This window comes from Trichechus manatus, unplaced genomic scaffold (assembly GCF_000243295.1).
Source record: "Trichechus manatus latirostris isolate Lorelei unplaced genomic scaffold, TriManLat1.0 scaffold00073, whole genome shotgun sequence".
In the NCBI taxonomy this organism is placed as follows: domain Eukaryota; kingdom Metazoa; phylum Chordata; class Mammalia; order Sirenia; family Trichechidae; genus Trichechus; species Trichechus manatus.
This window is the reverse complement of record NW_004444009.1, coordinates 13,136,785-13,149,205: the sequence shown is the minus strand read 5'-3', so window position 1 is coordinate 13,149,205 and position 12,421 is coordinate 13,136,785. Positions and strand designations below refer to the sequence as shown.

Below are 12,421 nucleotides of genomic sequence, written 5' to 3'. Positions count from 1 at the left end.
AAGAGACACAAGTGGGACTAGGTAACTTCAGTGGGACTGGATGAAAGGGCGCTTCAACAGCTGTCCCCGTAGATCTCTCTGACAGATAAAACCTGCTACTGCTCAAACCTGGGTCTCATTGCCAGGAAATTGTACAAGGCAGCTGTGCTTTGGGAAGTCCCTACAATCTCCTGAGCTGCTTCTCGCTTCCTTCCTGTAGAACAGGCTGTTGCAACCTCAGAGCATAAAAGGCCCAGGGTATGTGCATCCCAGAGGGAGTTGGCCAGGGATATGGGAGCAATCACCATGGACCTAAAGTCTCTCTGGGCAGGTGAGCATGGGGCTGATAATTCAACAGAGACGTTAATGAAGTGGCAAGGTGTAGATAGACTTCTGGAAGAAGTGATCTTGTTCCTCTTCTGAGAATGCAGTCTCTTTGTTCACCTCAGTACCAGAAACTATTGAGTTAGTGCAACTGTCCTAGGTAAACCATCTGATCTTTCCTAAATGGACAAAGGAGCAGCAGTGAGCAGAGTCCCTTGGGCCATCTGAGGTGAGCTCATTTTCACAGAGATGCCTCTTGACCAGTCAGAACTGGCACTCAAGACAAGACAGAGACCAAGCTCTCTTGATGTATGAGCATTGTCTTGGGAGTCACATCTTTCCTATGCTATCATTTGGGTACATTTTGGGGAGCCCCCTATATCTCATCAGCAAATGGTTTGTTGGATTAAACGTTTTCTAAAATCCCCTTTTCAACTCTAAAATTTTGATCCCAAACTCTGGCCTACAAAGTGGCTGGGAATTTGGATGAAGATGGGGATGAAGCCGTAAATAAACAGAACTAGGAATCCTGGTGGAGCAATGGTTAAAGCGCTCGGCCGCTAATCAAGACGTCAGTCGTTCAAACTCACCAGCCACTCCGTGGGAGAAAGATGTGGTAGTTTGCTTCTGTAAATATTCATAGCCAGGGAAACTCTATGGGACAGTTCTACTCTGTCCTATAGGTCACTATGAATCAGAATCGATTTGACGACAACAGGTTTGGGTTTTGGTCATGGGTGAACAAGAGAAGTTAACCAGGAGGGAAAGAGATGTGTCTGATAGAGAAAAAGAAGCCATTTCGTGTGCCCTTACCTCTTTCATCTTGTTTTATACTCTCGAGCCATGAGATGCCCACTTCGTAGTGGTAAGAGCCTTTTGCGTTCCTGTCAAAGTGTTCAGCCCTTTAAGGGGCAGCACTTTGGGGAAGGGTCCTGGTAGCTGACCCAACAGCGGATTTGGCAATCAGAATTTCTCCTGATCACTTAACGGGTGCATGGAGGACCTGCTTCCTGCCTACTCCGGCCCCTGCCTAAAACACAAAACAAAACAAACTAGTTGCCATCTAGTCAATTCTGATTCATGGAGGTCCCATGTGTGTCAGAGTAGAACTGTGCTCCAAAGGGTTTTCAATGGCTATGACCTTTTGGAGGTAGATTGCCAAGACTTTCTTCCAAGATGCCTCTGAGTGGATCTGAACCACTGACCTTTCTGTTAGTAGCTGAGCGCTTAACCATTTGTGCCACCTGGAGATTCCTGCCTTTGCCTAACAGGGATGTGAATTAGCAGGAGAGAACCCTGGAACCCCTGTTTCCCAGCCTTGTGCTCTGGAAAGGAGGCACCAGTTTCAGAAGCTGTGTCAAGTGAAGTTCTCTCTCATTTTTAACTGCCCTTTTCTCCATTTGCAGACCCCCAAGGTGTCTTAGTATGAGTAAGTCTGGACAAAGTCCCCAGTCAGGGGACCACAGTTCAATGAATGGTGCCCCTTGGGTGAAGTGTCCAGGACTCAGAGTCCTGCTCTTTCCTTCCCTTTAGGAGGGTGAATCAAGGATAGAATGATCTCACCGGTCCTTCTAGGGAGGTGTCCTGTGGGGAAGAGGCTGAACATGACCTCAAACGTGTGAGCTTAGAACACTACTAGAGCTGGCTCACGCATCTTGCCCCGTTTTGAGTTAGTTGCCTTTACACAGGGTGACCATTCATCTCAATTTGCCTAAGACACTCCTGGCTTAAGCTATTGTTGCAGGGTAATTATTAATAATGCCCCCTTTCACTCTCCAAAGTGTCCCAGTGGACAGTAGATCATACGATCTCCCTACCTATATACCTATCCAACTCCCCACTAGACTGTGAGTTCCTTGAATGCAGGATGGCTTCAACTTCATTGTATCTTCCTCAGTGCCCAGGACAACACACAGAGCACATGATTCAATAAATATTTGTTGGTTAAATAAATGAATGAGTAAATTAGATGCCAGTTTGGAAAATGCTTCTGCCTAGGATTGTAGGGACCCCAAAGCACCCAAGCACTGGGAACCTCATGCCCTGTAAAGAGACCACAGCAGCTGTGGCTGGAAAGCCCAAAGGAAGTGAGGCTTTGCCTTGTATGTAGGTATACCCATGTACCCACTACCATTGTCTGGGAGAGAAGAACCAGGTATGACTCAACAGATTTCCCTTTCTACCCATCTCCTACAGGTGCAGTGGTCTTGCTGCTACTTCAGGGAGGTAAGTAGTCTGTGAGTCACTACTGTCTGGATCCCTGGGGACTGGGTTCTCCCATTTCTGATGTTTAGTTTCTGTCTCTGCTTTGTTCTGCTTTTCTCTCTTGATCACTCTCTGACACTAATATATTTATGCCTCTGAGATTTTGTTTATCTCTTATGCATTTGTGGTTCTGGTTCTAATTTTTGAGTCTGTTTCTCTCTGTGTCTCTCTCTCCCCTATACATATATAAACTTAATGTTGTCTGTGTGCACACATACGTAACATAGATCATCTCTGTTTCTCTACTTATCTCTGTGTCATTCATCCGTACATACACACTGAACCTCAGTGCTCTGTGGTGTTTTACATATTGATGATATCTCTGTCTCTCGATGCATTTCTTAACTGCAGTTTGGGTACTCAAGAGCCACGGTTAAGGGCTCAGGGTGAATGACTATCAGAGGCTCTGGCTGAACAAGCCAAGGAGATAATGGCTGTCTTGGGGTGAAGCTTGTGGTTTTCTGGGCTCTAAGGCAACAGCACTAGAATCTCTTTGGTTCTATTCACTTTACTCCAGGATCTGCCTACAAACTGGTTTGCTACTTTACCAGGTGGTCCCAGGACCAGCAGGAACCAGGAAAGTTCACCCCTAAAAATATCTATCCCTTCCTATGCTCTTACCTCATCTACTCATTCACAGGCATCAGTAACAACAAGATCACCATCAAGGGCAAGAAAAGTGCAATGCTTTACCAGACCATCAACAGTATCAAAACTGAGTCAATAGGATGGGAGTGGGAACATCTATGGTGGGTTTTGGGAGAGGGGAGTTAGTTTTATACTGGGGCCTAAGGCCAGCACCTCAACTACCTCATTTATTCATTCATTTAAACGTATTTCCTTGGGTATAATCCTGATCTACCTATTCTATTCTTCTCCCCAGTGCTCCATCCTTTCACTGAACTTAGCTGCTAAGCAGCCAGGCTCCATTTGCCCACACTTTTCACGTCAGAAACTCAACCCTCTAGGCAAAGTTTTCCTGGTAATCAGTAAAAAAATAAAAAAAATAATGATAATAATAATCAGCTTATTCTTCTACTACAGGGAATCCCAAACTGAAAATTCTCTTGTCCATTGGGGGGTACAAGTTTGGTTCCAAAGCGTTAGACTGCTATCTCTATTTTTTGTTCATTCTCCCGGATAATTCTTACCATCATCACTTCTCCTCGTCTGGAGAAGAGACATTCAACTAGGCACTGAGGGGTCTTCCCTTGGCCCAGGTGGTAAAACTGGTCTGAGTTCTATCACCAAGCTGATAGGTTTTCAGCACTAGGTTTTCTGATGTCTGGAGTGAGCTCTGCAGGAGTTTAGCAAGTGCCCAGACACTTAAGGCATGGGGAAAAGTGAATGAAGAGCAGAATTCAGTAAACTCTCAATAATTTACATGAAATTTACACGAAGGTTTTTTTTTTTTTTTTTTTTTACATTATGGATTATGGGGAGATGATTTTAATTGAGAAATGTAGTTTTTTAAATCACTTGAGGGTTTAATTTTACACCATGGTGGTGGAAGGGGGTAGGTTATTTTCACTTAAAAACCAAGCCTTGGCCAGCAGCAGTCTATGGCCCTTGAAACTCTGGGCCATGGTTGTGTAGTTTGATGGCCAGAGAGAGCACAGAATGGCATAGGAGACAATCAGGTCCACTTTGCTTAAAAGTAAAATAGCCATTGATATGAAGCATACATTATAAATTATAGTTCCTAACATATGAAAATGATACTTCATTTACATCAAGAGCTAAATAAATACAAGTACATAAGGATGAGGAGCCCTGGTGGTGCAGTGGTTAAGAGCTCGGCTGCTAATCAAACAGTCAGCAGTTCGAACGCACCAGCTGCTCCTTGGAAACCCTATGGGCAGTTCTACTCCATCCCATAGGGTCACTATAGGGTCGCTATGAGTTGGAATCAACTCAACAGCAACACATTTGATTTTTTGGTTTACAGAAGGATGAAAGGCAATTTTTTTTGCACTCTCCAACTACAGTTAATCTAATTTTGATTTTTTTCTGCTTTAATTTAAAGAAAGGTGCAAACATTTAAAAAAAATCCAGACATCTTAAACTCAAGCCTCCAGAGGCTTTCAGTTTTCAAAAGTAATCTTCTGATAGTACAATTTCCTCGTGGGGCTTGTCAGTATCCAGTTACGGCAGAAGTAGGCAGAAAAAACAACTAGGTGTTATAAGACCTATTTAGATGGCTGACCTAGGGAAAGTTACCAAACCTCTCTGAGCTCAGTTTATCCATCTGCAAAATGTACATAACAATAACTACTTCATAAGGTGGTTGTAACGGTTTCAAATGAGATAATGCATGGCACATGCCCTGCTCAGAGTTATCATTCAATAAATATCAACTCTTCTTCCTTTTTCTTTTCCTTCTTTGATCCTAAATATTTTCATCTATGAAATAAGGAATGATATTAAAAATCACAGTAGTATTTCTGAAGTCTCTACCAGTTCTAAAACTGTAGAATGCTTAGCAACTCAATTTCTGCAACAGAAAGAGGGAAGGAAGATTAGGTTACCTGACTTATTTGGGTCTGCATGAACCCCATCATGAACTCCTTTCAGTTATGAATAGGTTTCAATGACAACTATCCTTCTAATTCCCAAATTCTCCCCTCTTGTAATACTTGCTTAATTTTTTATTCAATTAAAAAAAGCCTTCATCATTCATTCTTACATGCAGGCATCCATTCATTCAATAGATGATTTATTGATAAACTGAGTGCCAGTTTAGGCTTTGGAGATAAACAAATCTGATTTGGGTTTCACTTTAGCCATATGACCTCAGGCAAGTTCTTTAAATTTCTGCGTCTCAGTTTTCTTTAACTATGAGAATAATAATAGAATAATAATAGTAATAGAATAATAATAAAAACTACGTCAGAGTAATGTTGTGAGGCCAGGCAACACATATAAACTGTTCAGCATAGTGCTGGTACACAATAAGAGTTCAAAGGCTGCAATAATTTGTTGTTATATTATTATTATTATTATTATTATTATTGCTAAGAAAATTCCAAGCTTTGTGGTGGGTGCTATACAGAATATAAAAAATGTATAACGCACAGAAGTGATTAGGTTTAGGGCTCACTCTACTCTGGCATGACCTCATTAACATAACAAAGGAAATTAATATTTCTAAACAGATCACACCCACAGGTACAGGGGCCAGAGCTTCCATACAACTTTTGGGGGACACAATTAAATCCACAACACAACCTAATCAATTGTCTGGCCCAACAATCTTCCATAAGCCATAATGCTTGCCTTTGTCTCCCCATGTGTATCAAAAGGGGTAAGGAGAGGATTGGGATAGACAAATAGTGATAGAGTATTGGGGAAGGAAAGACTATTTTAGGATTTCTGTGAAAAAAGTATTCTGCTATGGGTAGTGCCTATTCTTTCCAAAGAACACCTGTATTGTTCTACCTAGTTTCCACCCCATGGTTGATTCTTCTACATCATGCTTGGAATTTATCAACTCTGTAATCCCATTCCTAAGGAATCATAACTTTGATGGGCTGGACATAAGCTGGATCTACCCAGGTCTGAAAGACAGCACTCATTTCACTGAGCTGATTCATGTAAGTCACACTCCTTGGTACGTTCAGTGCCTGTAATATGACCACACCAGGAGAGGGAAAAGAAGAGATTGGGCCTTGTAAGAAGACACAACTTCTGCCTTCAAGAAGCCCCCACTGATGGGGAGAAGCCCCGGTCATAGTTTAGGGTAGAGACAACATCAAATAACAGAGCCCTCTTTTATAATGACAAAACAACATCATAACAAAACAACATTCATATAAGAGTACGGGGCCATAGAATGAATTCCTCGGGTGTTGAGATAGCCTCATAGTAGAGGGTTTGATTCAGAAGATACATCAGGAGAAGACCTAGATAGTTCTTTCTTGGGCGTCCTCATTTTCCTGGATACAGTGAGGCTGAGGGGTCCTCCTGCTTCCTTCCTCCTAGGATGTCCTTCTCCATACTCTCCAGTGTGGAGCATCCCTGGGCAGATGCAGGCACGAGGCATCCGCATCCAGGGGTAGTGGGGAAAAAGTTGTCCTCTTCTATCTAATGTGGTTTGAGAAACTTCATAGTTCCCAGACAAGAATGTTAGTCCTGTACTCTGGGAGGGGGGAATCTGATGCCTTGTTTTTCACAGGAGTTAGCTGAAGTCTTTCAGAAGGACTTCATAAATTCCAGAAAAGAGAGGCTTCTCTTGACTGCAGAAGTGTCTGCAGGGAGGCAGATGATTGATAACAGCTATCAGATCAAGAAACTGGAAAAGTAAGTATGTAGAAACATCTCCTCCCACCCTCTGTCTCCAGCCTGGTCCATGGAAGGGATGCGTATCAGTATGCCTGAGGAATGGGAGGAAGAGAGAGAGTATGAAGGTCACCGCTCTACCCTCACACCATTCGGTCAGGAAGTTCTTCTTCATGACTAATTTCAGTCCTCTAACTGTGACACAGTGCCTGACAGCTGAGCTGCTAACCAAAAGGTCAGCAGTTCAAATCCACCAACCACTCCTTGGAAACCCTATGAGGCAGTTCTACTCTGTCTTATAGAGTCGCTATGAGTTGGAATCAACTCCATGGCAATGGGTTTAGTTTTGGTTTAACTGCACTCAAAACCTGTTATATATCATTGTTTCTACCTCTGCTCATCACAGCATCTCCTCCTTTGCTTTTAGCACTTCAGAGAACTAGATTTTATCAACCTTCTGTCCTTTGACTTCCATGGATCTTGGGAAAAGCTCCTCATCACTGGCCACAACAGCCCTCTGAGAAAGGGGCAAGTAGACAGAGGGACAACCTCATACTACAATGTGGTGAGTTTTGCAGAGAAATCACAGTGGGATGCTGGCTGCAGGAGGAGTTGAGGAGACCTCTGTACATCTACAAGTCATGTCCCTCTCAAACTGACGAGGTGCCCAGGAGGGACTCAGGTTACCTTGGGGGCTAGTGAGTACAGGGGACATGCTTTAACCAGACGCCAGTAAAATGCCACCCGGAAAATATCAGAAGACTTGGTAGTTGCCATAAACTCTGTGTCTGGCTCAGCGTGTCACCCATCCCAGTCTTCTCTGAATTCTGTATCTTCAGTACACTTCCTGGTCCCGCACAGGTGTACAGAACATGGTACCCTTGAGTGTCCGTCAATATTACCCATTTAATTTGATCTTCAGAACAAGTCTGTGAGGTCAAGTGGGCAGGAAATGTTACTCCCACTCACAGATGATGAAATGGAATCCTAGCAGATTCAATGACAGCTCAAGGTCACCCACACAGACGTGAAGGTCCTGGAAAGTGGTGGGAAATGGAAAGTCTAAGCAAAAAATTTCACCCTCGGCTATTTTGTTGTTGCCATTGTTTTGGTACATATATATAGTTACATGTTCCTAAAATTTTGGGAGGAAAAATGTTTTCTGAGTTGCATTTTTCCTGGCCTTCACATTTGTAGTGACAGAACTGGTCAGTCCAGAACTGGATCTTCTGATTTCTAGTTTGGGGTTTTCTAGGACTCCACATGGTGAAGTTACATCAGCCTCCCTCTCTCCTTCCTCAATATCAAGCTATCTTTAAAGATCAAGAGAGACATTATTGTCTAACACCTTATTTTGTCACTTACTTCCTGATCTGACCCCTTGGGTCCGAGGTCTTTGCGAGGCCTCACAGGCTAAGAGTCTGACAGTCATCTCACCCCATATTTGTCAGTAAGCACAATTAGCCCCAGTGTAGGCAAATTCCATGGGCAGTTGACACAAAGGGGAAAGAAAGACAATGACAACTTTGATTTCATGTTTTCTAGGTCACTTGCCTGATTTCTTTTTGATCCACTGTTCAGCTTTCTTTCATGACCTAGAAAAAGCTGAACTAGTCTTTTAGTGCCAACGAACCTTAAGTCATTAGAACAAAGCACTCTGGTCCTGGTCGGATTGTCCACACTCCACTGATACAGAAAGGGAATAAGGAGTCACCTCTGTGAAATTTGGAGGGGGTATTAAGAATGGCCACTCACACGCTGTGCCTCAGTTTATCTTCCTTTTCTAGGCATATGCTGTGGGATACTGGATAAACAAGGGAATGCAAGCTGAGAAGGTGGTCATGGGCATCCCCATGTATGGAAGCACCTTCACACTGGCCTCTGTAGAAACCACCGTGAGGGTCTCTGCTTCCGGGCCTGGAGCTTCTGGGCCCATCACCAAGTCTCCAGGCTTTCTGGCCTATTACGAGGTACCTGGTACCTCCCTGGGCCCTCAGCTGTCTGGATCAGATTCTGTCCAGTAGGCAGATAGATTTGGCATCACAGAGATAGTTGTCAAAGTTGCCCTGTTCATTAGACTATCTCCTCATTCTAAGGAAATAAATAAAAAGCACAGAGAAATCAACCAACAATTCAACAAACAGTCACTCCTATATCCCAAATACTGGGTACTGTGAGAGCTAGAGATAAGTAATTCTCCATTCTTGTCTCAAAGGGCTGACTGTCAAGGTGGGAAGAATGCAGAATACAAATATAACTAGTCAAACAAGAATTTAAAAATAAGATAACTATAATGTTTCATAAAATTACAGAATTATTTCAAAATAAGATGTGATTAAGTGGCAAATGAGTGGCACACAGGGCTAGAAGTTCAGAGATGGGTGACTGGGGAAGGCTCCATGGAGGGGGAGATATTTTTGCTGGGCCTTAAAGGATGGATAGGAGTTTGATCAGGTAGAGAAAAGGATATTATCCTACATCCAGGGACCCTTCCTTCTCTCCCCTTGGAGACCTAACCTGACCTCTCATCATGGATGTGAACATACCATGAGCCCATGTTGAGTGCCTTGGCACCCACTGAAGGATTCAGTCATTGTACTGCTCAGTCTTTCACTTCACCATCCACACAGGAGAAAACTGAGGTACCATCAATTTAGTTGGCAAGGGGAAAGAGACATGGGTCATCATGAGCGTCCTCGGTGAATCTGAGGGTGACTGACAGATTGGAGGGAGAGAGGCTGACCCACCTCTTGGGTAGTTCTAGGTTGATAGTGATAACATTCTTCACGTAAGTGTCAAGAAAGGTCACTGCTTAGAATCTGCTGGTAGGGTTTTACTATGGACCACTGGATATGCACTTCCCCATGCCACAGAAAGTTTGATTTTATTGTTTGGTTTATCACTTTAGGTCTTAATTATAACTTTAATAAATTGTTATTTACTTAAATATTCAACTTTCTATTTTCCACCCTAACTGAGGTAAACACAGGTATAGAATTTAAAAGCATTCCAAAATGAATTCTCTATGTAACATTGGAATGCTTTTTTTTTTCCACTGAAGATTTTCACTTTTAGTTGTTTTTACTTATGCTATTAGAAAGAGAAAGTAGCTGATGATGGAAAGAGGTATCCCAGGACAGGGTAGATTGGGAATGGGACACAGTAGTTGGGATTAAAATGCGGATAATCTACAAGGTGGGAAATGAAGGTTATGGTCATCATAATACTTCACATTTGTACAGCACTTTGCGGTATTCAAGGGTTTTTTTTTTTTTGACATATTAGTTCATTTGATCCCAACAAAAATACTGTAAAGAGATATTATTATAATTTTTCCTGTTTTGCAAACAAACAAAAAAAAATGAGATGGTTGATTAGTCCGTACTAGAACCTGATCTAGAACTCAAGTATTTTCTGACTTCCAGCTGCTTATGACTCATCTTGATGAGGCCTTAGCATAAGCAATTACTGGTGGTTCATCTTGGACCATTCATTCTGTACATTGTATAGGGTCATTTCCCTCATTGTCTGGTCCTTGGGATAAAGGTTCTGGTATTTTCCCCAAACCCCTAGTGGCTTACCTGCCCTTTCTACCTTAATACGTTTCAAGAAGAGCCCATCACTGACCCCCTTCTTGCCCCCCTCCGCAGATCTTCCAGTTCCTGCAAGGAGCCAAGATCACAAGAATGCAGGATCAGCAGGTTCCCTATGCAGTCAAGGGAAACCAGTGGGTGGGCTATGATGATGTGGAGAGTGTGGAGACCAAGGTAGGTAGGCAAGAGGTTCTAGGGGTGGGAGGATACGCCTTTGAGTGGGGAATGGGATGCATGGTGAAATGCCAGATACTTTGTGTTAAGAGGAGACTCTGGGACTCCAGTTTCTAGGAAAGGAATCAGTGGGCTTTGTAGCCCAAGTCTAGTAGTGATGCTAAGCCACAGCTGTGAGGACCTGTGGCACAGACAGGATAGGTTGAAAGGATGCCAGAAATAACTGAAGTTTGAGAACAAGTGGAAAAGTAAAGTAAAGGGTGGAGAAAAGTAAGGAGTGAAGAGAAGGGAATGGGAATAAAAGAGACAGTGGTGCCTATACAGAGAGTGGTTATCTTCCTTGTTGGTCATCTGAGGACAAGCCCTTCAGTCCTCATGGACTACCTACTAGGAGTCTTCAGCTTTCTGAGCCTACCAGTTCTTAGATCTTTCTAAGACATTTGTTTGCCTTCTAATCTTAGGGCAGGTGGGAGGCATCAGTGTTATTGACAAATACAGTCCTCTTGTCTTGCTTGTGGCTTCTGGTTTTTACCTCTGATCCTGGAGAGTTTTCAGAGACTCTGAGAATGCTGGACCTGGGGAGTGGTGGCTCCATGAGCCAGGACAAGAGGTTGTTAATAGTGGATGGCTCTCTCTTACTCCCATATAACCCTGAGCAACTTGAGCTCACCCTTCCCTTCAGGAAGTCCCCAAGTCCATGTAACCTCTAAGTCTATTGTCGCACTCTAAGCTCAGGCCCGCTTCTGAACTTGACTTGGGTCATGGGCCTTTAAGTGCCTCTTCTAACCTCCATTTGTGCTTCCCTCAGGTTCAGTTTCTAAAGAATTTAAACCTGGGAGGGGACATGATCTGGTCTATTGACATGAACGACTTCATGGGCAAGTCCTGCAGCCAGGGTCGCTACCCCCTTGTCCAGGCTGTCAAGAGAAGCCTCGGCTCTCTATGAAGGTAAATGAGTCGGGGCTGGGGCTGGAAGTGGCTGGAGAGCTGGGCAGAAGGGAGTACAGATTGTGGGAGATTATCTATACATATTTAGGCCAACCCTTTCTTATGCCAGCTTGGACCTTCAGCCTTATTTCCTGATTGACTAGGCTGGTCCTGTCTGTTTGGTAGGCTTCCAGTAGATTTTTTAAAATTTTATTTCTTTTTTAAAAATATTTATTTTTGTTGGGAATATACTTAACCAAACATACATTCATTCACAGTTTTCAAGAACAGCTCAATAACATGGCTACATACTTCACATTGTGTCCCCATTCTATATCTACCCACATTGTTTCATCACCATTAATTTAGGCTCTCTGCCCCTAAAAGTTCTCTTCTGTACTTTAGATGAATTGTTGTCAGTTTACACTCATATATATAATTCTTTATAAGAGTGCTATGCTTGAGGCAAACATTCTTTATTAATTGGGCTAAATTGTTATTTAGTTTAATGATGGCTTCATGGGATAGTTCTGGTTCAAGGTTTAAAGATTATTTCTGGGTATTAGATTCAGAGGTTCCCCCTGTTTCAATGGATCCAGTAAGTCTGGTTTCCATGTGAGTTTAAAAGTCTGTTCCATGCTTTTCTTCCTTTTGATCAGGATTCCTCTATTTGGTCCTTGATCAAAACATTCAGTAACAGTAGTCAGGCACCATCCATTTCTTCTAGTCTCATGATAATGGGGATATCCCAAACACTTTTTGAATAAACAAAAATAAATTGAGCTACCACTTATTGAGCACATACTTGAGCTAAGGACTTTCTTTACATGTATAGTGGGGATAAACATTGACTCCACCACAATTCCTGGTTAAAAAACAGC

General features: G+C 42.8%; 1 protein-coding gene across 2 annotated transcripts; it reads left to right on the top strand.

The window, feature by feature from the left end:
* Window positions 1-270: 270 nt before the first annotated feature.
* On the top strand, window positions 271-11,559 carry CHI3L2 (chitinase 3 like 2). 2 transcript variants are annotated; one of them, XM_004380413.1, is made up of 10 exons: window positions 271-310; window positions 2,500-2,529; window positions 3,086-3,287; window positions 3,614-3,670; window positions 6,011-6,161; window positions 6,743-6,867; window positions 7,282-7,411; window positions 8,634-8,816; window positions 10,497-10,613; window positions 11,422-11,559. In XM_004380413.1, exons 1-10 carry the CDS (start codon window positions 271-273, stop codon window positions 11,557-11,559), a joined length of 1,173 nt encoding a protein of 390 aa, XP_004380470.1. The 2 variants fall into 2 exon arrangements, with proteins under 2 accessions (XP_004380470.1, XP_004380471.1); XM_004380414.1 differs by lacking the exon at window positions 2,500-2,529.
* The last annotated feature ends 862 nt before the right edge of the window (window positions 11,560-12,421 follow it).

Bases quoted from the DNA above. Each gene is read 5' to 3' on its own strand.
- CHI3L2 (XM_004380413.1), top strand. From the start codon at position 271: ATGGGAGCAATCACCATGGACCTAAAGTCTCTCTGGGCAG. The intron at 311-2,499 runs GTGAGCATGGGG...CATCTCCTACAG, and splicing joins CCTAAAGTCTCTCTGGGCAG to GTGCAGTGGTCTTGCTGCTA. The intron at 3,288-3,613 runs GTCAATAGGATG...TTCTACTACAGG, and splicing joins ATCAACAGTATCAAAACTGA to GAATCCCAAACTGAAAATTC.